We start from the raw sequence: 27,078 nt of genomic DNA, 5'->3' as shown, positions 1-27,078 counted from the left end.
GCGCGCTACGGGTAGCTACTATCGTTCTTTCGCATGAGCACATGTTACATGTTGCGCAGCCAAAGTTTATGAATTTATGAAGTATTTGCGACTGTGGTATGACACGTCACACTTCATGTCGGCCCATGTTGATCATCTTGCTATGCGGGTATTTAACGTGCGCTGAAGTTCTTACCATCTTTCAGTGGCAGGCGACCTGCATGGTCCGCACCGACCACTCTTGTTTCCAAGATGTACGTTCGTAATATTCTGAAGTTTGACTGCATTAGCTTTTTTTTGTCCGTCCGCAGTACAATCTTCACTCAGTCCTGCTCCTTGAGCGTAGGTCCATGTTTGCATGTCCGTTTGTGTATACCCCTACACCTGTCTTATATGCTGAGAGCAGAATTGTACCTGTACGTGCCATTTAACGTGCCTACTTTTACTTTGTTACAGCGTTCACTAGATCAACAAGGTAGAATCCGCTGGGGCAGTTTCAGTAAACATGAGGGCAGGCACCTCTATGGGGATAAAATAAATTTAAAGTACATTTATTCTTTGTATGTCGAATTTTACTGCAATGTGCCAAATTTACGGCGATAAATTCGGCCGTGTGCTCCAGGATGTCCAGAACGTGCTGTGTTTAGTATGGTGATCCTGTACGAATTATGCAATATTCGTGCAATGCAACACAAGAACGCACCTTACACATAAAGCAGCCGTGTATACACAAATCGTTTTATTCCGCGTAGTCGTTATACTGAACTAGAGTTTAAAAAATAAAAAAATGTATACTATGTACAGTACCCATTCTTCATTTTATTATGGAATATGATGTTCACTCGACGTCACGGAACTAAAAATTTGATCGCAAAATTAGTATGGCAATACAACACAGTTTGATCGAAGACAGCTTGCACACTCCCTCACAACAGCAGAATGCGTATCACGATTTACACTGCATATGACTCACTTGAATGACAGTGAATTACGTATTTTCACGCGCACTGCATGTGACTGTACCGCGGAATTCATTCACCACAATCATAAGCAGTGAAAAAGTGACCTTACTTTGTGGCTATGCGTACATTCACTTAGCAGTACCTTTAAGTCGTTAAGCGTGGAAAATTACGGGTCTGCGCATATATATTCAGAGATCACCTAGTACTGCTACCTAGTTGTAGTTATAACAGATTTAAGGGAACACGACGATGTTCACATCCATTTTCCTAAACCTTTCCGCGCAAGTAAATGGGAACACATGGTTATCACGTAGCCATGGAAACAGTGCGTGGCTTAGCACTCCTTTGTGCGCTTTTGAAGAAGTTAAAAAAATGAATAGCTAAATTTTCTCTTGAAATCATATGAAGATATAGAAACACATGCAATTCATTGTGAATAGTTTTGATTTTCAGCAATAGAAATATGGCATGGTTATCAAACCAGCCCACATTGTGCAACAAATTTCACCTTCGCAGTTTTCACCGCGAAGGAGATTAGGACAAAAAAAAGACTAAATGGACGGCTGACATTATCTTCTGCCGCGCCACATTAAAATGTTCCGTCGATAAAATTCTTGCTCTGTGGTTAAAAATGTCGTTGCCCTGAACAGTAGGTAGAAGAGAAGGTGTTGCACTATTGCAGTGGGCAGTCCTGGTTGAAGTTGCTTGGGCAATTCAGTTGACGAGTCCCCGGCAAACCGATGGAATAGACTGTTGAATGCTGCTTTCCTGTAACAGTATGTAACCAGACTTTAGTTTAGCACTTGGTACGTAAAGTACGCGGGATACAAGAGCTGCCTGTATATATCCCTCCGAACGGAAGGCACAGAACGATAAGGTCCGAAATTGTTGAATCTTTCCCGGAGATGAAATTTCCGCAATTTTTGAGAGGTAGCAAATAATTGCTTCTGCTCGCTGCTCGTTTTTGTGCATCAAAACGGCGGCGTGTTTAGTGGTCTTTGAGATGTATCCCTTATAGAAATAAACGTAACCATGAAGTCAAGCAGTTAGGCATGCCCCTGACAAAGTGAAGTGTCTCAGTACTTTGTGCTGAGGTGAAACACTGGAAGGCGTGAACAACCTGGAAGTATAGACTGATTCACTTTAACGACTTAACGATCACGCGGAGTTTTATCGCCAGGGGCGCCACCAACTCCATTACTAGCGGTAATGCGGCGAGCGATGAGAAAAGACTGCGCAGGTTTGCCTGTGCGTTTGCAGTGCGCAATGTTTAGCGCACGTACACCAGAAGAACACGCTAGTAGTCCGAATTGTCGATGTTATTACATAAACATTCGGGAAACGGCATTTTCGTAATTTCCCGGTCGCAAAGAAAATGAAGCAGTTTGCGAAGATGGGCTAACAGACTAGCTAGGCTAGCGTTCAGTACTGCTACTAATTATGCTGTCTGTACATTTTACAGATAAATACATAGATAATGTATTCAATTGAAGAAAGAAAACTACAAAGGTTGGCGAACGCACCGGAGTTCCTAAACTGTTTGCGTGCCAGTTTAGGAGATTTTTAACTGGATGGACAAAGTCGTACTCACACTATCACAGGCTGCCTGGAGCATTTTCCTGTACTCCTTGCAGACAGTCATCTTAAATTCGGTGAATGCTTCGTACATCCTATCATGCTGAAAAAGCAAAATTGTTGGAGGCACTTCAAGATCGTCACTTTCAGTACCGATGATGAGATAGATTCATTGACCAGACGACGAAGTCAAACTCATCCGAGGCTTTGTCGCGTCATTCTCGAACAAACAGTGTCCAAGCAGCTATAGCTAGCCGCGTCACTCTACGTATAAGACCCACTTCTGTTTGTAAACAAGAGGGCGCATGCGCATAGAGCAGACGTCGCTTGTGGGCAAAAGGGAGCAGCAAACCGTATGGTGTGTACGGCGTATCTGGCATTTCTCGACCGTGTAGCACATCCAATAGGTACACCACTTTGCGGCATGTCTTTAATAACGACCGAAAAGATCCAGTGACCCGATGATCGGGCGATTTTTGCCCACCAAACAGGACTGCAGCGCCGCCGCGTCGGTATGATGTAACGCAGTGAAGTGAGCCCGGCCCCGCTTAATGCCTCCTCTCACTCCTTCGCCACGTCGGTCTGCTTCAGCCAATCTCCCTGTTGGGGTTGACGGACTACTTTTTGTACCGTTGTTTGGTTGAACACGGGTATAGTACTCTATGCAAGTAGGTCAGCTGTCCGCGCAGCTCCCCAGTTTCCCTCTTTCCCCTGTTGCCCGTGGGCGTGGAGCGACCCCATTGGCCCCTCAATTGAATAATGACAGTCGAAGAACTAACGGCTGTCCTGCGTCTAATTGCCTCACCTATCTACTACGTTCACTAGTCGCTCTTCCAAATAAGGGGGCAACACTTCAAGGTGAGGCGCACATGGCCCCTTCTGTGGTCTGCCTCGTGAAAGGATAGACACTTCGTCGCATGGCTTCTCCAAACGTCACCCTTTCCCTTCCCCCACACCGTGTATTCACGCGAGCGACATTCCCCAGAATACTCCAGCGGAAGATGCGAAAAACGTCACAGCATTTTGCTGTCACGTGAGCGCGAGCGTTCAACGTCGTGTCTTCACGTGCACTGCTAACCATGGGGAGTATCATGCGACACACCCACAAGATATTCCGGAGCAGACGACAGGAAAAGACGCTGACGGTGTCGTCTGTGTGGTGTCTCCACCTGTATCTCAGAGCGGAAGAAACTATGTCCGATCTCCTGTAAGCCTGTTCCCAAAAGAAGACTTCCTCGTCTTCCACTTTATTCACGTGCCCCCATGATGTGGCTACATCATCTTCCTCTCACTACACCACATCTTCCCCCTTGTAGACAAACTGTTCCGTAACGGAAATAAACCCAAATAAACCCAATAAAAATCCCACACAAAATTCTAGTTCTTTCATGTAGCCTCGTAGCGAACCGGTGGTCGTCGATTCCTTGTACTGCGTCGAAGTGCAGGCAATGGTGAAGTCACTGGTGCAGATGTAAAGTCCAAGCGACGAGGCTGGGGCTCTGCTGGAAATTCCACGGAAAACCAAGGGTTCCATGTGCGATTGCTGACGCTGGATGCTGCCACAGGTGCAAATTTAGATGAATGCCAAACCTTCCCGTCCTCCAAAAGAAAGGACAAAGGGCCTCGTCTAGCGATGATTTTCAGAGGAGGGCTGAATCGGAAAGTACCTTTCCGTTGCCGACGCGGATTACGGACACGGACATAGTCGCCTACAGCGTAATTTCTTGCATGGGACCCACGACGATTGTCTGTGTACACTTTCTGTTTCGACTGCCTCATCTTGACGCGTTCTTCAAGTACCGCACTCTGCGGTGTTGAGCTGTAGAGATGAGTTTGGTTATAACCCGCGATGTGTAGGCGTGTTCGCAAATTTCTTCCATGAAGTAGAACTGCTGGTGGTACCCCCGTGGTAGCATGCGGTGTTGCTCTGTATACTGTGAGGTACTCCAGAACCGCAGCAGAAATAGGCTTGCTCTCCAATGCGGATAGTTGAATGATGTTCTTCAAGACACCATTAAATCTTTCGACCAACCCGTTTGCTTGAGGGTAGTACAGTGATACGTTGGAATGCCGAATGCCACGCTGGTGGAGAAAATCCTTGAATTCTGTTGCAACAAATTGAGGACCATTGTCAGTAACGATTTCGTCCGGAAAGCCTTCTCTGCTGAATACGTGTTTAAGAAAGTTAGTAATCGCAGATGTTGTAACTGATGAAGCGAAAGCTATCTCAGGCCATTTGCTGTGGTAGTCTACCAGTGTGATGGCGTACTTGCAATGAGCTGGTAAATGGTCGAAAGGTCCAACAATGTCGATAGCAAGTTTTGACCACGGCGCAGTTGGGAACGGGACTGGGTGCAGTGGTGGCACAGTTGTTTTCGCTGATTTGTCAGCAGACTGACAAACGTTGCAAGAGCCGACGAGTTGTTCCACTCGTTTATCCATGCCAGGCCACCAGTACTGCTCTCGGAGTCTTTGTTTTGTGCGGACAATCCCAGGATGAGTCTCATGAGCGAGCTCCAGGAAACGGCTTGTCAACGCCATGGGCACAATCACACGATCACCTCGTAACAAAAGTTCGTTCATGACTGAAAGTTCTCCACGACATCGATAAAATGGAAGAATGTCTTCGGAGCGTGATCCTGAAGATGGCCACGAGTCATTCTTCACGTGCTGCATTACCTCTTGCAATATGGGATCGCTGCGTGTGGCGCTTTGTATCTCTTGCTTCGTTACTGCAGACACTATGCAAATTACTTCTTCCTCCGAAGTATCTTGCGCTGGCAAGGGAAGTCTTGAAAGAGCATCGGCGACACAATTCTCGGCGCCTTTCTTGTATTGTACGGTGAAGTTGTAGTAGAACAAACGTGCAGACCACCTCGAAATGCGCAGAGGACGATGCCCTGAACCTTGCGAACCAAGAAGTGTAACCAAGGCCTTATGATCGGTGCATAGTGTAAATGGTCGACCCCACAGGTATATATGCCAGTATTCACATGCCCAAAGGCATGCCAGGGCTTCGCGTTCACCCACGGAGTATTTTCGTTCTTGTTCCGATAGTGTTCGTGAACCAAATGCAACGGTTCGGAGCTGTGAGCCATCGTGCTGCTGAAGAACTGCACCCAACCCGTACGAGGAGGCATCAGTTGTAACGGTCACTGGAAGGGTAGGATTGAACATGGTGAGATTCGGGCAGGTCACCAAAAGCTTCTTCACTTGCTTGAAGCCTTGGTCAGCAGCAGCAGTCCAAGCAAAAGGCTGCTTTCGGCGTAGCAGGTCACGCATCGGCTCTACCACTTCGGCATAATGGGGTATGAACTTTGAATAATACCCGGCCAACCCGAGGAATGAGCGAAGCGACTTCAGGTCCTTGGGAGGTGGTGCCTTTTCAATGGCGGTAACTGCTGTCTGTTGCGGTAGTAATCCCGAAGAAGTGACTGTGTGACCCAAAAAAGGTAATTCACTGACATTAAACAGACATTTGTCGTTGAGTTTGAGTCCCTCGGAAGCAAGGCGTCGTAAAACGGCGCGGACGTTCTGCATGTGTTCTTCCTCCGTTCGGCCGTAAATGATGATATCATCAATGTAAAATAGTACTCCTTTGCAACCTTGTAATACCAGGGACATCATGTGCTGAAAAGCGGACGGTGCGGAAGCAAGGCCAAAACACACTCGTTTGAAACGGAAAAGTCCTTCGTGTGTTATGAAAGCAGTCAAGTCGCGGCTCTCTGGGTGGAGTAGGACTTGGTGATATGCAGAAGCTAGATCAAGCTTCGTGAAGCGTTTGGCGCCAGACAAAGCGTTCAAGAGTTCCTCTGTGTGAGGAAGAGGAAAACAATCTGGAACTACTGCCTTGTTTGCCTCCCGAAGGTCGACGCAAAGACGGATGTTGCCATTCTTTTTCTTGACAACAACGATCGGAGACACCCATTCAGATGCTGTTATCCTTTCAATAATATCATCCGCTTCTAATCGTCGAAGTTCCTCAGACACTTTCTCGCGTACAGTTTGGGGTAGACGTCGGAGCTTCGACGTCACCGGCGCAACATTGTGACGCACTGTGACTCTGTGCACGTAGTTTCTTGCTAAACCAGGTCTGCCGTCGAAAAGTTGGAAGAATTCTTCTGTGAGCTCCGCTGGCAAAGGTGTTGAAGTTGTAGCTGTGTTGAAACATGAGAGTTGCATGCCGTCGATGTTTATTCCTAAGGACGTAAGTGCATCCAGACCCAAAAGTGAAGTGCCATCCTGCACAACGTAAAATACGAGGCACGTCGCCTTATCTTTGTAAGCTACTTGCGCTGGAAAGCATCCCAGTACAGGAATATGGCGTTTCGAGAAGTCCAGTAGGCGAACAGTTGCCGGCTGTAACGGATGCTGCGACGCAAACATGGAGTCGTACGTGTCATGGCACATAACGGACACTGAAGAACCTGTGTCGATCAAAAACTGCATGCGTCTGTCTTCAACGTTCAGCGTAACGTATATTCCAGTTTTCCTCTCTTCCCGGGTGTGAAGTTGTAGCACCGTTGGGTTTGTGTCGAAGATTTCTGCCTCTCCAGACGACTGCGATGACGTCAATTGTCGAAGAGATTTTGTAGATCGGCATACAGGAGCAAAATGTCCTACCTTGCCGCAGGAGAAACATTTCTGGTTTCGTGCTTTACACGATGGCGAATTAGCGAGGTGAAAGGAAGACCCGCAACGATAGCAGTGATATCCCGCTTGAGTGTGCCGTGGCTTCAACGGTCCAGTCTTCTGTCGGTTGCTGACAGATTTCTTCGTGCTTTTCTTGAAAAGACGTTGCCCGCGTGGGTTCGCTAAGTGTCGTCTGCTAAGAGCACAATATGCCACTCTCGATATTCCACCGTGTCAATGCTCAACATAACACGGGGCGGAGCTCCCGTGAGCAGTTTTTTTTTTTTTTTTGCTTCCATGGGGATGTCACTCGTGTGAATACACGGATAGTATCGCGTATTCGAAAGTTTGACTCGAAAGGTGTGATCATTCACCACCAACATACCTTATTAAGTCGGATCCAAGGTACGAATTCGAGGCGTTTTCTACTGTTCACGCTCTCTGTCTGCTTGGCATATTGTACTTGGAGGTCGTTACCCTGCTTGCCTCTGTTGCACTGGTCCAGCACATCATCTTCAAAACCGGCGCTCCTCCGGCACTGATGCAGAGAGTGGAAAGCGTGGTCATGAAAACTGACAGACGCTGTGATCGAATAGAGGAAGAATAAACGGCGTGCACGCGTGAAACTTACAGGAAGGTAGGCACTGTTTGGTGATCGAGAGTTGAACATGCACGCGATGAACGGAAGATGACGTTTTGGGTCTGGATAGAAGTGAATAGCGCAGGACTGAAAGAGAATCGAAAGTCTGTCACGGTTCATACTTAAGGTCCCGGTCATCCTCCTTTACCTGCAGAAGATTTCCGTAACACTCCTGCTCGCCATGCTGGCATTCGAACGCGCTCCAACCATTGGGCAAGAGCGTTCTCTGCAATCAACAGATACACGATTAATTTCAACTTCAATTGAATGCGGGTATCCGCGGATATAACCGCATCCGCCTCTCTCGCAAACCGTTGTTTTTCAAATCAACGCGAGAGCGACTCAACTTACAGATGCTTTCCCGTATGGTACCAGGTCCAGCTCAATGATGCTGGACAGCTCAGGGTACGTTGAATTCAGCTGCTCCAAAACAAATCGTTTGCTGTCGGGGCAGTACGACTCGTAGAACACCTCCACAAGAACCTTTGTACCTGGCTCTACGCATGCCTGTAAAACAAAGACACTGCATTCATTCGCCGATCCACTGCCATATTTCCCCGCCTTGATCAACCAAATAAAGTCGACCGCTTTTTATGTCATTCTAATGTTTTTTTTTTTCAAAATCATTCTTTTGTCGCACAATCGTAGAATGGAATGACCTTCCGAGCAACATCGCTACAATAACACAAACTCAAGAATTTCGTAATGCCATCTCTGTTCTGTTCTCATAGTTATTATTCGGTTACCTTTCTACGTGTTTTGCTTGCGTACAGTACCTCTTAAGTCTTAACATACTATTAACGTATATCACATGATCCATTTTTCATTGTAGCTTATGATGTTGTTTTTTTTTTTCTTCATGCATAAACTTCGTTGTATATCATATTATCTCACGTTACCGCGGCGTTGTATTTTCACTATTTTTCTGAACTAAATGTGATTTACATATACTCGTGATGCTGTTTATTATTGTAACCCACTCCCCCATGTAATGTCCCCAAGGGACCTTTGAGGTATTCTGAAATAAATAAATAAATATACAGCGTATGGCACATGCCATTGAAGAAGTGAGTGCAGGCATATACAGGCTGTGAATTTTAGAACATGCACTCATAGATGGCGAAATGGCAAATTTTGTGGGGGAGCACTTTCGAAAGTGAACGACGCCATTTTCTCCGTTGTTCGTATTACTGCTGTTCCAGCGAGATTTATTCCGTATTATCGCCTCAAGCAACATTGGCCATTAGAAATGTTCTGGTTGGACTTGTTGGGACAATGAATTTGGAAGGGGGAATCGCGCTGAACAAGACACTGAGAGACGAAACACTTAACAGCACTAGAGAGGCCAGTAACTATGAGTCCCAACAGCCGTGCTTGCGTTGCAGTGTCTAGTACTGCCAAGTGTTTTGTCTTTAGATTCCTCACCGCGATTCCATCTTCCAGAGACATTGATCATCAGAGGTGCACAGACGTGAACAGATGGGAGAGAGAGGACAGCAGGAAGGAGTGCGAGATAGGCTTGAGAAAGAAATGTCACGTGACGCTACGGTGACGTACCGGGTTCTCTGGGCACCGGACCCCCTAGCCGCAATAACGAGTCTGAGAAGACGATCGGAAGCGCGCTACGACGATATGTTAACGCTAATGATACGTTAAAAGAAGATGTCAAATTAGGGATCAGCAGTGAATACTTCCGATCGACTAAACTACCCTAACGCTTGCGTAGCCCACGTTCACATTGTCTCGCTTGAACTATAAAAAAAAAAATAATAACGGACGACGCAAGGTACTTTCTTTACCGCACTTCTATCCACTTCGAACACCACTATACCGCTCCATACAAAGCACGGTACACTACTTTACATTTCTTGTCGAGAACATAAAGTGTGTCACAATAAAGTGAAGAAAAACTAACACGTCCTGTTGCAGCGTTTCGCGTTGTGACTACCTTTGTTTTGTATAGGATACAGCAGAGAGATGGCACGACTACAACAAAAATAGAGCCATTCAGAAGGGGAAAAAATGTTCCAGAAGCCCACTGCCACGCATTGTAGTCGACTTTTCTTTGCGGCTTTCCTTCTGAATGGAGGCTGCGATTTAGTTTTCTATTCGACGCTCTCGTCTTCAAAGAGCATCACGCATACTTCGCTCCACCTGCATTGCACGGCACCATAGACGCCTATGGAGCGTAACTAAGGAAACGGCATAGATACCGTGAATTCCAATCAGCTCGAATCTGAAGAACATCAGTGTTCGCCGACCTCGTAACAGAACTAGTACGAGTGGATTTAATAACTTACAATGGACTTACAAACCTTCGACGCATCGGAAGGCTCGCGGCGCAAAGCTGCTAATTCATAATCCGATCATGTGGCTTCGCAGCAGGAAGATGTACTGATGCTGGGCGAGATAGTCGGCATACCTTGAACGGTACCCAACTAACGGTACGGTTTAGCCATAGCAACGTCAGGGACGGTGTACCCCGCAAGATTCCGCGCACGTTCCATTCTCAAGTGACTTTGGGTGCGAGCAAATGAACCCGTTGGTGTCGGATAGGCCCACGTTTAATCTCCTCCATGCTCGCAACGTGATTTTTTTTCGTTCATTAGTGAACGGCACATGTGAAATCGAGAGCATACTTAGTTGCAATGCGGACAGAGAGCACTCTCTCGGCCCCTGTATGTTCTCACCACCATGAATCCCTGTTCATTGAGGATTAGCTATTTTTTTCGATAATTTTATTCAATTAGTGCATTCGTGATTCTACCGGCAGTATAAAACAAATATTAAATTAATTACTGCGAAATGAAACAAATTTTGTTAGCTCGAAAGCTGTTTTGTTCTTTGTAGTGGACCTAAGTGAGCAGTAGCCCGGCTAGGGTCACTAAATTTAGAGAGTCACTATTTAGTGACTCTAAGCACGGCGACATAAGTCAAGAAATCAATACGCCTATGTCGTCCTCGTCTCTCTCATCTTTATCGTTTTCTTCAACAATAGAGATGTTTCGTTTCGTGGTCGAGAAATCGGAGTAGATAGTCCGCCCCTGATCGACTGAGTCATTTTCTCTCCTCGAGGTAGGGGGCGCCACACAAAATTACACACACAGCACAAACAGCAGGAGCACGTATTATTGTCTTTGGGATGGGGAGCGAAGCAGCTACGCGTCTGTAAATTAAACGCTCACGCACGCACACACATTCCGTGACTTGGAAGATGCGGATGAAATTACTCGCGCGCTCGTACCTCGAACGAAGATCGACATTTAATCTAGTGTATTTATACACTAGATTAAATGTCGAAATGGAGTACGTACGTTTCACAAACGGGGTAGACCTGACGATTACGGGCTCCGACATTTGGGCCTTTTGACCGTTCCGGTTATCACTTAAACAAGTATTTCGTCACAAGCTGTTTGACGTCAAAAGACGTCAAAATGTCCATACATATCAATTTACTTCATTACAATGATATGTTTCACACTATATACTCGCCACGAGAAATGTAAAATGCCTTCTCCGTATATTGTAACACACACTGCGTCGACAATAGTATGTAGTTTCATCTGTGTCTCGTATACCACAAGATAGGGGGCTTTACTAACAGACTTCAACACGACAGTGACACAGCCAAAGACGACGACCACACACGTGGATGAATACAGGACATAGAAAACGGGGGTATATTTTTAGCAGGGTTAGTTTATAAAAAAGCTGATGCGATAAGCTTGCCGACGTGCACAGCAATATACGCCACACAATTACATAAACATGGAAATGTTTTTAAAGACATTTAAAGTGCCACTTCGGACTAAATATGATATCTCCAGAACCTTACCGATTGTATATGTCACTGCAATTTACGCGTCTCAAAAGTATTCTCTCAAAATATTGTTTCTCCGTTCAACGCGGGCTTACCATAAAATTAACTTCTGTTTTGAGAAGCATGACGTTATACAATCTATACGGACTACGAGTGCCCAATCTACCAACGCGTCTGGCAACATTGCTCCCGGAACGCAGACTTCTGTCTGTTGCTGGGAGACAGACGCCAGAGGTACTACGAGACGTCATCTACTTTCGGAGAATCCGAAACTAAGAAGTTTCGCGGGTCCTTTCGAAAATTCCTAGTAGCGGGTAGATGTTCAACGACGGCACTGATCTTAAGCTAGGTTCATGTAGACTACGAGATAAGATAAATTCCATTTTTAGTCCGTAGTTGCAACTTTATAGGCATGCATACAACGAACAGCGAAAACATGCACATGCAGGCACCAAACACGTGTACATGAGTGATGCGGAATTTGGCACGGTTTGTTTCACAGGATTTCTCACGTGCCGAACAACATGGGGTGGATACATGGGCATGCCAAAATGGCCTACCGTTTTCTTCTCGCAAACCCCGACTAGGGCACATCCGTAAGATGTCATCAGGAATAAAACCACTAAAAGCTGCAAAGATAGAAAGATACGCCTTTGTATATCATCCACGATTGTTATGGTTACAGGTGAGCGCGGTATCCGCGCATCCGCGTCCGCGCTATAGTTGAAACAGGTGTATCCGCAGAGGCGTCGGAAGGTGAGGGCAAAGGGCGCATAGATCCGCGAATGTAACCACATCAGCACACGCCTCTAGAGTTATGGTCACGTCTAGAGTCTGAAGCCTTTTGGCGAAACCTATGGATTATGTGCTTTGAGCAAATATGAAACTCATTTACACGCGCAGATATCTACACATTATACAATACTTGCAATAGATCTCATAGTCATGTAAGGCGCAATCTCACTGGTATCGTAACCGACGGTTCCGCTTGGCCAGCGGCTTCGACAAAGGTCACGTGCTTCGGAGAACAAATCAGACACATGTAAGTTAAGAAAAGAGAAAAAAAAAAAAAAAACAGGAAAGAAAAGGAGTAAAACGGGGAGTACTTGCAGCCTTTAGCCCCCTGACTACAATCACTCACCATTGTAGTTCCCTGACTCCGAAATTTACTCCCCGGGACTGCAAATAGTCACAACTTCGCAAATGATCTCCCGAATGCAACAGTCTACGTAAATATGTGCTCTTCGTGGATTTGATGGAAGAGGTAGGCTATAAAACTTAGCTAACTTTGCAATTGTCCACCCACGCAGACGAAAAAAAAAAAAAATTTAGAGGTTCTTTCTTCCGAAATAGACGACTTGCGAAAATCCCAGATGGCTTAGCGCCGCACTTAACTATGGGAACTTGCTCAGCAGAAAGGAGGAGAAGTTCTCCAAACTGTTTCGTTTTCTCCTCTAGCGGCCCATAAGACAAGCGAAAACGAAACCGAAACCCAAGGACTGTTCTTTTTCCTCATGTGAATATCACCCAGGATACAACGCGTGGCAAATGAGCACGGGGGGGGGGGGGGGGGGGTATTCGCGCGCACGCACACATATATTCCGTTACTTAGAAGATACGGATGAAATTACTCGCGCGCATGCCTCCTTAAGTAAATACTGATTAAATGTCGAAATGAAGTGTGTGCGTTTCAGAAACGGGGTGGATCTGACGATTACAGGCCCATTCTGGCCTTTGGTCCTGGGCCTGAAACTACGCACTGGAATTTCCTGAAATCGTCTATTGTGCCCTATGCGTTTCGAAGTATTCTCATTCATGCACATTTATTATGTGCAAAGGACTCTTAGAAGAGGGCGTGAAATGTATGCAGTCTCCACACTCTGTGACATTCATTTAGTCCCTACAGGGACAAGTTTTTGTGTCAATGCATTTAGTCCCCAAAAAGACTAAAACCAATTATTCGGGCTGAAAATGCCCCCCAAATGCGGCCGGATTTACTCAGTCTCGCAGATTTACTTTAAATCTGTGAAACGCATATCCACCGAAAGCTTCAGACTCTACAGCATGAACCGTGGTGTTAAAATACCGTTATTAGGACATCAGTCACTGCAGTTTGTTTTCGATGTCAGTTCAGTTCGCGGGTAAGTGTCGTTGCCGCCTCAAATGTTCTTCGAACAAATGTCCTACCGAGTTGAAAATAGCTTCTTCACAGCGCAATGACTGTTTCCCACAAAAGTGAGGTGACACGCGGAGAGACTTTAAATTCGGTTACTAGAAGTAAAAATCCACTCCGACCCACAAATATCTAAATAAAAGAGTCAGAATCGATTGTGTCAGCCTCGTCGTTTCCCCGACCTTTAGGATTCCACATTTTAATCTACAAAAGACATCGCACATAAACGTTTATGTCCAAACCACGATCACTTCCCCCCAACGAGACATATCCCAAGCAGCACAATTCACTGAAAGTCGAGTGCAATAGGGGTGGACGGGTACGTGGAAGGCCTCGAACAGGCTCGTGAAACTAAAGACCAGTGATAACACCATATACCGTCCACCCCTATTGCACGTGACTTTCAGTAGATTGTGCTGCTTGGGGATCTCTCTCTCCCATTCTGCAGCAGGTAAAAAAAAGAAAGAGAGAGAGAGAGAAAAAAAGAGCGACATGTACAACAACGACGACAACTCAGATAACCACCCTTACTTTCAATTGTTACCACGATAAATAGCGATCCTGTCGTAATCAGTAAAGGAGCCAAAGTGAGGCCGCTTTGCATAACGTTCTTATCGGGGACCATTTATCTCCAGTGAGCTTCCCGCTCCTGTACCTTTCGCCCGTGGTGTACGCATAGTGGCTGTTGAGAGCGTTTAACACATGACCCAGCGGCGTGCTCCGCGTGACCCATTTATAGTGATACCACGCAGAAAATATGCCCAATAAGTGTGGCTACTTTCCTGCAGCTGGCTGTACTACCGGCCACGGTGGTCGTCCTATTCAATACGTGCCTTCACACGAGTGAGAAACGACGGCGGGGAATATTTATGTTTCGCCTCTCGCGTACTTTACTTCTTTATCGAGCACGTATTCGTCTTTGTTTTATTTTTTAGTTTTTTGTATTCTCTGTACACACTGAATAACGTGACGTATTTCGACATTTTCGGGTCGACCATGTTTGTTATTCACGTTCATGGTCAGGGAGGAGAAAAGGAAGGGGGGGGGGGTTACAGAACGGAGTGGACGTAAATAGCTTTTCACGTCTATACATACAGACAGTGTTCAACAAAAAGGAAATGATGAGATTTACAAAAAGGTACATAGCCGTTGGCAAATGTTTCATGAGATGAACATAATATTGTGAAGACGACAGATGCAAACCGAGTAAAGCGGTAACCAGGAGTTCATTGACAGAATGAATGAACATTGGAATGAGCTTCAACCTCGTCCTCCTAGTCCTAACAATATTATACAGTACTATGATTGACTCAAAACGACAAAATAAAGGCCCTGTTTGAACTCTTCAAAGCTTGGCGCCGGTACTGTGGATTCAGGAATTTTATGGTACAACAACAACTTTATTTTGAGATGATGAATGGGAAGTTTCATCGCCAGGGGCGGTACTCTACCCGATTGCTGGTGGTAATGTGGGGAATGAAATAATGAGCCCCTTCACAATAAGGATCGAAGTCCTATATATGGTGTCCAAAAAGGTCAAAAAGAGCTTTTGAGGGCAGAGCGTGGGTGGGCTGGATGTGGCCAGGGACCAAGCAGTTTTGAGAGAGAGATAGAGAGGGGGCGAGAGAGTGCAGTTCGGGAAGGTTGGTAGTGTGAGCAAAGAAGAAGAATGCTCTAGATCTTCTGGAGTACCGCAGTGACAGCATCTGGGAGAGGAGAGTCAATTTCTCTCAAGCGGCGACACCACTGAGCTTGTAAAAGCCACATCGATTCGCATTCGATGAATTAATGCAGCATCTTGACGAAGGGGGGTTTCGTGGCATGCGGAAAGCGAGCGTTGGATCAACTCTTCTCAGCATAGATGGGAAGGGCGTGTCAGTTGTCGATTAGCGGAAAGCCAGTGGTGTCACGAGGTGTCAAAGAATTTTTATGGTATGCCAGCGACGAAAGAGTTCTCAAATGTTAGTGCTAGACAGAAAACACGCTTTCCGGAGTTTCATTACGTCAATAGCAATGCACGGCGACGATAGTGGAAGGCAGGTGATGGCCTCGACTGTCAGCCTCTTACGAATGTCATCGAGCCCTGGAGCTGGACAAACTGGTTTCACGCAGACTTCCGCTGCGGACAACTCTCTTCCTTATTATGCAAGAGGTGTTCCAACGAGGGACACGTGCGACAAAGCGGAGGCAAACGTAGTCAGCTACGACCGATGACCTTACAGCGAGTCACTAAAATGAAAATTAATTGAAAGAAGAAAAAGGAGCTTCATACAGATCATGATAGAAGGTATACTGTGCTGTCCTTTTCTGGAGCTCACTGATAACTTTACCAACACGTGTTGTGCTCTGAGCGGTTTAAATTACGTATAGTGTCATTTACGCCGGTGTATATATTGTATATATACACACATACACAACGCCTCCGTGTTGTGTATGTGCGTGTGTATTTTTTTATTCGCAACACACATATTTTCAAAAGCTATGAGAGCAGGCCGTTTTTTGTGGTTGAAATGTACGGCCAGACGGACGTCGTATAACTACGAGGTGACTAATTACCTAAAATTTATTAATTACATCTTTACTTATGGGATTTCGGACAAAAGTTAGAACGGGACATAGTCCTCTTCTTTCAAAAGTCCTGAAACGGGCACGTACGTTGAAACGAACCGAAACCGAAACCGCGCCCTCAGGAGCGCATTACCTTCGCCGTCCAATCATCTCCGTCGTTCCCAGAGCACGTGACCCTTTGACGTGGAATGAGCGCTGTTACCCTGTGCGCCTGATCCACGCGGTTTTGGTTCATTTCAACGCACGTCCTTGTTTGAGGATTTTTTTTTTTAAGTGTGGTGGTTTTCAACGAGCATTATCTCCCCTTCTGCTGTCTCACTTGAACGAATTTTAGGTAATTAGCCAATTAGGTAATTAGTCACCTAGTTGCTCAGCTTTTTGTGAAAAAATCTGTTGCGGATTTCAAAAGAAAACACACTGTATGACAAGAATAAGCCCAGCATACTTTTTTTAAGAACAAATTTAGCTTCAATTGACAGCCGTCTAATATACTACTATGTTCGACTGTTCGTGAAACACTCGCGAGCGTGTGGCGGAAATACCCACGCATATCGATGAATACTTTTCCTGGTGGACACACCTGTCACAAACACAATATGACACTATTGGCAACGCAGTACTTGGTATTTGAACAGAGAACTCGTTGAGGTAATCTTATTCCTACACAATCTAACTAGGATTGTGCGATTCTCTTTTCCTGTTGTAATTGAAATCGCTTATTCTCGACTCTTGTTTAACCCTTTAACTGGCTGCTCAAGCGTTGTTTTGCATTGTTTAAGCAATGCATTAAGCATTGTTTAAGCTTGAGTACAAGCTATTGCGGGAATTGGAGAAGCAATAAACGGGTCAGCAACCAGCGCCGTAGCTACATTGCCTCGCTGGGGAAGGGTGCAAGTGATGTGGTCGCTACATTCTATAGTAGGTCGCACGAATGTCTATGCTTCGGTGCATTCCGTCACATTACAGCATGGAAGGTGAGACGGGAAGACCTTCCACCGTGGCAGATTGAAAAACATCGGGTACGACCTCGGCAACGGCGTCCTCTTGTTGCGTAAAGTTGTTTCTTACTCAAGAAGGACAACATGGTCTTATGAGGAAAGGGTAGATTATTTTAAAGGTTGGCAGGTTTCACGAGGCAGTAGAAAAACTTGCTCAGTCGCAACCTCGGCTGCACAGCACAGAAATTAGTAACACAGTAATTAACACAGTAGAAATTAGTAACACAGTAGCACAGTAAAGCTTTTTCTTATCAACTCTCTCGAAAACATGGGAGGACACACGAAGACAAAAATAGCAGACGAAAAAAACAAGCAAACAAAACAATACATAAGAAACAGGGCATAGAAACAGAATACAAGCAAGCTTGCGTAGGCTCAGTCGTTGGTGACACTTCCCACCGAGTCTTGCACCAGAACACACACAAACGGACGTTTTATGTCTCGCTTTGTGCGTAACTCTCCAGACTCAGGGCAAATGTTAAAAAAAAATGTGTAGCTTTCTGGAGAAATGTGTGAGAAGAGACAATTTTGGCTCGTTCCTGGCACAAAAGTATCTGCTAATAATAATAAAAAAAAGACGTTACATGTAATTCTCTCTGACAAAACACGCCGTTGCGCTATCACTGTCAGCTACGTTCATGAAACGCTCCGGAGTTTTACGGCCCTCATTCATACTAACAGCATCGAGACACCAAAGGTTTTTCTTTTTCTTTTGCCGAAAAGAACGCAACTTGTGTAGCGCAACCTCGAAAAAAATCACTGTCATATTGTACTGGAGATGGAAGATGGAGGCAACATATAGTGAGAGCTATTACGTAACAACACCATTCAAACACAAACAAGCTTCCATTTCCCTTTTGTTTTTCTTCTCGACAGACGACCTGTTACGCGAACAAGACCATCGCTTCGCTGAATCGGAAGTGATCTCAGAGGCTGCCAAGGCCACGTGATACATTTTACAATCACCACTGACCTCTTTGCAAAGACTCGGTCAAGCTGAGGGCGGCTTGCGCCACGCGAGTCATTGTGGCCACAATGTAAGGCCCGACAGATAGGCATCGCGGGACAGCTACAGGAAATGTTATCCGCGATGCGTTACTAGACCACTTCGTTGCCCAATAAACTCAGTAAGCATGACGACTGGTAGACCTGAACACTAATGCGATACCACTCTCGCTACCAAATGAAAGTACCGTATTTTCCGGTGTATAACGCGCACCCCTAAAAACGGGCCGAATTTGAAAAAAATGTTCGATGTATGACGCGCACCGGTGCATAACGCGCGCCGCAATTGTGCTACAAGTTTCTGTACTGCCACCAGTTTACACAATAAACTAAGGCAGTGTTATCATAATATGCATATGCGTCATTTGTAGCACATTTAGTGAAATCCGTTAAACTCCAATGCGACAGCCGTCGCTGTCATAGTATACTTCAGTCTTCTCTCTGCTTTCCGTTTCGCGTCCCTTCTCAATCACGCCACTCTTCTGAAATGAATTCAAGATTATTGGCCGCTAAATAGCGTCCTTAAGCAGCAGCATTAACCTTTTATGAACTCCAGTGCCCCTTGGCCAGTTTTGTCAACTGACCCTATAAGAGATATGGGAGAAAGCCACAGCACACTCTGGAAGAGGCTAGAATTTGTACGTCACCGACCTGAAAAGGAAATCTACTGGAAAATATTTCCGTGTACAACGCCGACCGTTAGATAACGCGCAAGGACATCTTCAGAACACTTTTTTTACTGTATAACGCGCGCGTTATACCCCGGAAAATACGGTACCTTCTATATACTACCGGTATATACTAGGGATGGGCCAACCGAATCCTCGAATCCTAGGCAAGGATCCGTGATTCGGGAATCCGAATCCTACTGTCCAAAATGGCGAATCGAATCGTTCGAATCCACTAACCACGTTTATTTGTTTCTTTTTCAAATGAACAAAAATCTGCATTCATTTAAAACGTTCAGGTGTGTTTTCTCGTTTGTTTGCTGACATTGCTCTGGACCATAGACAGACAGACAGAGACTCCTACATTACAAGTTTAAAAGTAACATGATTTTGCTTTTAATTGGTTCTTGGCTTCGTGGAAATAATTCAGACTCGAGAGTTTATGAATAATTTCCTGTAGCAGGTTCCGAGCAACATGTCGGCCACACTGGCAGACAGAGCGCTCGGTAATAGAACAGCGGGAATGTAGCAGGTGAACCAACACGTTAAATAAATTACATTTACGTATATATGTGTATATTTTCTCCTGAAAGTGAACTATTATTTAATTTGTCTTTCATTAAACAAAGGTATCGAATTATTCTTCAATACACCTTTCAGTTGAAGTGTTTTTTCCCCCTGGCTTTTTCGTATCTTTTTAAGGAAAGGATTCCAAAAATTTGAGATTCGTAAGATTCGTGGATTCGCAGAACTTTGCTTGGCTTCGGATTCGGATAATTCTGGATTCGTCCCATCTCTATACTATAGACCCTCAAATATATCATCATCACATCGCATCTCGACACTAGAGTGTGACATAATTCGCTACAAGTAATTAACTACTTCTCGCGGAGATTTATCTAATAAGTCCACAATACGAGATTACTAAGGGTAAATATACGGGGAGGACGGCCGACATACCGAGCCTCCTGGCAGGGGACCGAGAGACACTGAACAAGAAGGACGGACGGCAAAATGTTTTCTCAGAATTGTAACGTACGGAGCCTGCCAGTCATCTTTGAAACGCGACGTCGTCAAGCATAGCGCATTGTCCTGTCACGCGGTTTTCAATAGACAATTAGTAAAATAAAATAAAGTTGTTGTTGTTTAATATTTACTCATCATTTACCCCACCAACCATCATTGTTAATGTCAACTGTTTACTCTATCCCAGTACTTTAAATAATTGCAACTTAATTATGTCCTTCCTGAACTTGCACTCGAAGGATGGGCTAGACTCGGCTACGACTTAATCGAGTTAGTTGAGTGAGTTGGTAGTAGTGCTTCTTTCCAAAGCCTGAAGCTTTTCTACTGCGATTCTACTGCGCTCAAATTTTGCACGTATTTGCACAGGTTTTAGCATTGGTTCAACCAAGTTTTAAAGGGGTTGTGACCCTTCACCCCACATCACGTGGGATAACTTTTGTGGATAAATATTCCACGTGGTCGTATCATATAGAAACGAGCAAACTACCGCGTCAGTTTCTGTCAGAGGAGCCGAAAACCTCAACGATTCCCATTGGTTCTCGAACTCACGTGACCTCGCCCGCGGTTGCCTACTGTGCGCGTGACATGAAGAACCGATGGGTTTCGGTTCTGTCGGTGCCGATTTTTTACGGGTTTATTAGCTTCTTTGCTGCAAAACTTGCAATACAGGCACAAGTCGATGCACCTAACCATCTTTTACATTCATCCCGCATAGCTTCCGAAGAAGTGGTTCGGTCCCGACAGCAGCCCTAGGAGAAACCGGCGAAGTCTAGGCGCAGGGGCAAGATAAAGTACTTTATGCAAGTTTTTTTGCTGCCGTCGAGCAAGGTTTGCAAGGTCGACAGGTAGCAAAACGGTGATCCTGCACAGGAAGGAAGAGGGGAAATCCTTTCAGACTGGCAGTCGACGATACTTCGGAGAAAGCAATTTTTCGACAGGGCGCCAGCAGGTCGTTACATTAGCCTAGCTTCCAAGCAGCAGCGCGTGGGAGCTTGTCAATACAATGCGATCTGAACGCTGTGTTTACCATTAGAGTTATTGGCTGCTGGCGGCGATTTGGGTTTACTTATTGTAGTAACGATTCTGAGAGAGTTATTCTCAGCAGTTTCTTCTTTTTATCTAAAATTTAAATTATTTTTTAAATTATTATTATTATTTTGTCTAAGATGAAAGGGAGATGGGAGGGAGGGAATAGTTATGAAAGACACACAAAACGTATTGCAGCACATGGAGACTTGTCTATGCGGGGCGTGCGACAACATCATCGACAAGACAATTAGCAGCACGCATCTTGTAAACGGGTCATTGATTTGACGGCGCCACGACAAAGGCACGCATAACGGTAGAGACGTCTACCTTCATCGCCCAATGGTTTTCCTTGAGAACCCGGAATGAATTGTCTGACTGCCTGCAGGCATTGTGAGATACGCGCTCCCGTTGAAAGGATCAGGCATAGTTCTCAACGTAACTTATATAGATTGTCTATATAAAGACCGAGCGGTACGTTAGTCTGCAAGAGAGACAATTAAAAATAGAGAAAGGGAGAAACAATGTGGTTTGTGCTTTGAAAACAAAAAAACAAACAAAAAAAACTGATGAATGCCATTTGGAGAGCAAATTTTTTTGCAACTGATTTTCAATGACGAGGGTTACTTATGCTCCGTGGATGAAATCGCTCCTGTTCTTTTTCTTTTTTCGAAAGTTGTCAAATCAGCTGATGCCGAAATGTGATCTAGAAATGTGATCCAAACAACAAAATAACTGAGATTTCTATAGGAATCTCTCTTTGTATACGACAGCGCACGGCACAGATGTAATCCATTAGTCTCTGTGAAAACTACATGTACCGTTATATCATTTCACCCGTTTCTGACAGCTCTGAAATACTTCACGTCTGCTTATGTCGATCTCTCATCCTGCACCTGCCGCTATTAAAATCCGCCTACAGTTTGATCAAATTAACGAGCAAAGGCGCGCTTTATTTTCTCTAGCGGGGTCGCACACAACAATAATCGTAGCTAAAATTACCCGCGGGGACAAGTGAACACAAACACAACGTCGACAAACACAATGAACGTCCCCCTCATGGCTCGAACCGCACGCACGGGAGAAGTCCGCAAGCACATCGTCGTGACAGTTTTATCGCTTGACCTTTCGCATCGTTGTGAGCATCAAGAAAATGTCGTCTCAAATACGTGAACAACAACCCCGTGCGCGATAGTGCGCTCGAATGACTATTTGGGTTGTGTTTGTTGGGTTGTATGTTTAAGCTTCGCATATCTCTGTTGGGAAAGATGGTGCAAAGGAAAGAGAAATACGTTTCAGCAAGAAAGGGAAAACATTGCGAAAAAAGACTGATCGGTGTTAATTAAAGACAAAGGAAGCACGAGAATATGAAGAGGACGAGCTGTCATCCCTGAGAAATGGGCATGCGTTAGGCCCCGCAACCACACATTCGATAATCGGGAATCACACGGTGACTCGATAAAGTGGTATGTTACCTGGACACATAGAAGGGCTAAAATTCCTATGAGAATGACTGGAAGCATGGAGGTTTTTGTAGGCGAACGGCAGCAAGCACAATGAAAAATTTGGAGAGGCCCCGCACCGGCGCAGCAGCAGAAGACAGAACCACAGGAGGGAGCAGAATCGACGGAATGAAGCGAAGCGAAGATGCACGAGTCACGTGACCACATCAGTCTACGGTGGCGGGATCTACCGGTGTTATTTCAAATCAAAGTAACGCGATAGGTCCCGTTGCTCGTCGCACCTAAATGTCAGGCGCTGCCGGCGCTGCATTACCAGCGTTGCCAGATTTGGCTATTAGCAGCCAACTCGGGGCCGCTTTCGGTTCACAGCTGGCTTTCCATCCAAGGTCTTATATTGAGGAATTGCCGCGGGACAGAAAGGAAGTGCGCGATTTTTCGCATCTCTTCCTCAGCTATATTCAACCACGATCGCTCTATCCGCTTGGAGCGATCGGGGGGCAGTGGTTCAACAGTGACACACTCTATGGAGAAGGGGGAAGGTAGCGAATAGCGAGCGCCTTCGAAAGACGGCGGCTTTAGTGTGCGTAATCTTATCCTGCATGTGGCGCATGGTTTCTGTACTATGATGAAGCAAAATTTCTTCGCCCACTGAATGGCATTACTTTCATGCGAGCGGTGGCACCTCACACACGTGTTTCTTGTCTGGAACAACATCAACAACTATTTAATTTTGTTGACAGTAATAGACCTCTACTCGAGAAACGTTATCATGACGTTGGTAGACAGACTGAAACCGGAACAAATCGGAAGGGGAGGGCTGGGTTCCACGAATGGGCACTTGTTCGCTGCCTCATTGAAAGAAAAGCAGGACCGAAGGTCGCGTCCCTTTCAGAGACCATCGTAATCCCTTCAAGACCGTGGCTTTCGAGCGCGACCTTGTTCGACCCTGGCTTCAGTCGTACTTCAACTCTGCCAAATTGGTGCCCCCTGTCGAACACTATGACGTATTTTGTTTACAAACAGGGACAGGTCTATCGGATCCTGTCAAGAATTAGGCAAATATTTGCGTAAGTCGGGCACAGACACAGGAGCTTGATCAGCATTCTGTACTGACCACTTTTGGCTCTGCGTATCACCCGTAAGGAAAATATCTTTAGATGTTGGTAAGCGAAGTTACTGCCGACTGGGAAGTGAGAAAACACGCAGTATGAGGTGTTGGCTGCCTTTTTGGTTACAGAGATACTTCTTAGTTGGCTACTCTAACGATGCCGCCGAAGCCACATCGCCAATATGGACGAACGAGAGCTATATACGAGAGTATCTTCTGCTTGGACGAAGAAGAAGAGGGCACGCGGAGACGAGGACGACGAGGAAGTAGAAGGAGAAGTAGTAGTAGTGTGGAGAGTGTGGCCTTAGTCCCTACCATTACTGCACAGACATAGACATAGACAAACATCGTTTTTGCCCCTGGCCAATCTCCCTTAGTGGCTCACGGCCATCATCTCATTGGACGAAGAAGAAGAAGTGTGCGCGCCGAACGTTTCTAAGGACTATTCGCGCTGGGACACTGAGCAGCAGGACACTGAGTGTGATAGAGCGTGATGTGGGCAAGTATTGCGCTTGTCTAATCTACAGTTAACAATACAAGGACACTGAACAGGACCAAAGCAGAAGCCTGTAATAAACCACAGCTTGTGCAAGATTGTTCGAAAGGCGCTCTGTATTTTTCTACTGGTGCAGTCGGCAGCATCGGTCTACTCGGCGGGGTCCCCGACAGGATTGTTCCGGCTTTCTGCATCGAAGACGACCCAGCGAACAACCGTGGAAGCGACAACTATTAAACCGAGAACCCAGGTATTGCACTGCGACGCAGACTTCGCCAGAGGCATCGCGATCGCATCCAAGCGCCTCAGGCTTCAGAACAACAGGGTAATGATGGAACGGTGATGATGGAAAACAGCGGAACAACCTTAGGATGGACTCTTTTCAGTAGCAGGCCTTCAGCTCTACGCAGGGCAGGACGGTTCACCGACAGAAATGTTGGAAATATCGGCAAAGAAAGGGGGAAAACCCCACTGGGCAGAGGGAAAGTGCCTGTACGCCGTTATCCCTCCCCAGAACTGCACGGCTCTCTTCGTAGACTTTACTAATGACTGAGCATTTGAAAGCAGAACTCTTCCGAAAGAAACTATATTTCTCTAGCAACCTACAGGATTTGGTGTATTTTTGTACGTGGGCGGCGTTAACCCTTTGTCTTCACTGTTCTCCTCCTAACTGTTAATTGTGTACTTTCATGTTAGGTCTGCTTCCACCGTTTTGCTGGGTTCCAGTGTTTGTACGTTGGATGTCTCTACCGGCATGACAACGAACTAGTGGGGGGAGGTAATTGAAGAAAAATAGCATAGGCTCTTTGACTGCACGTTGAACATATGTTTATAAGTCGTTTGGGACGTTGGGACGTTGAGACGTTTGGGACTTATAAACATAGTGGGGGGAGGTGTACCGGTGGCAGTCGAATCATCATCGAGTCGACTAGGAAATGGGCACGGGCAAGGAGGTTGAGCTGAGTTCGAGAGCAGCTAGAACAGACGAGATGAGATTTGGAAATCAGACGTCCTTGTCCTATTAAACTCTTTGTTTGTCTATCCCCATCCTGACATCTTACTGCTACATTTTGACTACGTGAGGCAGGTGATCGGCTACGTGCAGCTTTTGCTATATCTGGCAGCCTAGTGGGTTACTCTACGGCTACGCTCATTGATGATGATGATGATGATGATGATGATCTTGTTGGCTGTGCCCTCTGTATATCGGGTGGTCACGGCAGTGTGCACTGCGTGTCCTAGCCAGTGTAAAGTTCGTGATGTTTACTCCTTGTTCGTTTCTTTTCATGCACCAGTATTCCAGCCTTCTTTTGGTAGTGCTAATATATTCGTGTGTGCCAAAGCCCAGCGCCTCTTTTAAAGAAATTGTTTCTGCTTTTCCCTTGCACTATTTATTTTCGATAGTGCCCAGCGAGCGGGGTCGTTTGTCGAACCCATTAAATTTGCGCACGAAATGGGTATTTAACCTTCACCTGATGGTGGCGTCGTTGCTGGCGCTGCGGGTCGACCTTGTACACAGGAAAATGCGCCAACGTTTGCCGCGTCCAATAAATTTCCACGGGGCTCGGGGCATCGTTGCACTCCTCGTCTGTTGCTCCTCATCTGTGACTGGCAAAACGTGGTCACGAAGTTACGCAATCCGCCCACTCCAATCGCCATCAAAGAGCTCCACGCAAGAGTCATTAAATAGGAGGAGGATCAGAAGGTTTAATTTATGCTCTGCAGCTGGCTTCAGCGAAGTACATTGACGTTTCGTGTCCTGCTCATCAACGCATATACCAGATTCCAGAGAGGGAGGTATAAAATGCGCGGCATTTGCACCTATACTGCAGTTATATACACGTAACAAGGTCGCTTCGATTCGTGTTAGTGTGCTATGCATGGATAGGAGGCGACGAGACATCTGGCATGTCCCAGACAGGGTTGTACTCCGCTGACGTGACGTCGCAACGGTTATTTCCACTTCGAAGCGCTGAAGGGCACAGAGGGGATTTAACTTTCAAACTTCCTCTGGTGTCGTTCTACTTGACGCGCGATACCTCTTTTCATTTCTTGTGTATATACTTTCTCTGTTCTACCGTACCTCATACGACAGCGACGGAAGCAAGATTATCTCTGCTTATCCTCGAGGCTAATTCGTTATAAATTCGTTTCGAGGAGCTCTCGTTTGGAACACGGGTCGCTTTTATAAACTGGATATGGGGGGATCCGATATTTTTGGTTCGTCACATCATGTACGCCAGAGACCTGCGGAGGTCGTGGGTTCGAATCCTACCAGCGGCTGTGCAGTCTGAGGTTTTCCCTGGGTTTTCCAAAGGCATTCCAGGCGAATGTCGGCACAGTTCCCCCTGAAGTCAGCCCAGGACGCATACTAACCCCCCATGTCCCCCACTCCTTCCTGCTGTCCTCTCTCCACCTGTTCACGTCTGTACGCCGCTCATAGCCACAGTTGCTTCGCGGCGCTAACACGGAATAAAAAATAAAAATAAAAATTGCGCCAGAGGAATGTGTAAAGCGAAATTATTCCTCTACAGTCTATACGACGTAGTTCACGAGATTCTGCCATCATGGCGACGGTGTCGATGGGCAAAAGTTAGTCCTCGCGCAATATGGGAGGTGCTGTTTCCTTGATGCCAACACAGAATGAGCGGGATTCCAGGGAAAGGTAACAGAAACGGAAGCGGGGGGGGGGGGGGGTATTATACCGGAAATATAGCAGGTAACGGTAACAGAAACGGACGTCGCACGCTCAGAATACATGAAACGGAAAACTAAAATAATTTCGGGTACTGGAAGATCTAAATTATTACAATCGTTTACCGTATCATTTGGATAAATTGATGAAATAAAGCTGAATGAAGCGAACTAAAATTAACTGAGGAACTAAAGCTAAAATGAACTATCAAATTGAAAGTAAATAGTATATAGAAAAATAAATA

General features: G+C 45.8%; 1 protein-coding gene and 1 long non-coding RNA gene across 2 annotated transcripts; one reads left to right on the top strand and one right to left on the bottom strand.

The window, feature by feature from the left end:
• Window positions 1–701: 701 nt before the first annotated feature.
• Window positions 702–22,717, bottom strand: LOC135391042 (gamma-interferon-inducible lysosomal thiol reductase-like). The gene is made up of 8 exons (XM_064621118.1): window positions 22,548–22,717; window positions 12,169–12,237; window positions 8,140–8,295; window positions 7,937–8,014; window positions 7,780–7,875; window positions 7,534–7,686; window positions 2,533–2,619; window positions 702–1,709 (listed from the first exon to the last, which is right to left on the bottom strand). The coding sequence occupies exons 1-8, from the start codon at window positions 22,593–22,595 to the stop codon at window positions 1,656–1,658; spliced, it is 741 nt and encodes a 246-aa protein (XP_064477188.1). The 5' UTR covers window positions 22,596–22,717; the 3' UTR covers window positions 702–1,655.
• A 1,308-nt stretch (window positions 22,718–24,025) lies between these two features.
• On the top strand, window positions 24,026–24,733 carry LOC135392715 (uncharacterized). Its single transcript, XR_010422198.1, has 2 exons — window positions 24,026–24,464; window positions 24,529–24,733. It is a non-coding gene; the product is annotated as an uncharacterized LOC135392715 (long non-coding RNA).
• The last annotated feature ends 2,345 nt before the right edge of the window (window positions 24,734–27,078 follow it).

Source organism: Ornithodoros turicata, chromosome 4, assembly GCF_037126465.1.
Source record: "Ornithodoros turicata isolate Travis chromosome 4, ASM3712646v1, whole genome shotgun sequence".
NCBI classification, from domain to species: Eukaryota; Metazoa; Arthropoda; class Arachnida; order Ixodida; family Argasidae; genus Ornithodoros; species Ornithodoros turicata.
This window is presented reverse-complemented; position numbering and strand designations above follow the sequence as displayed.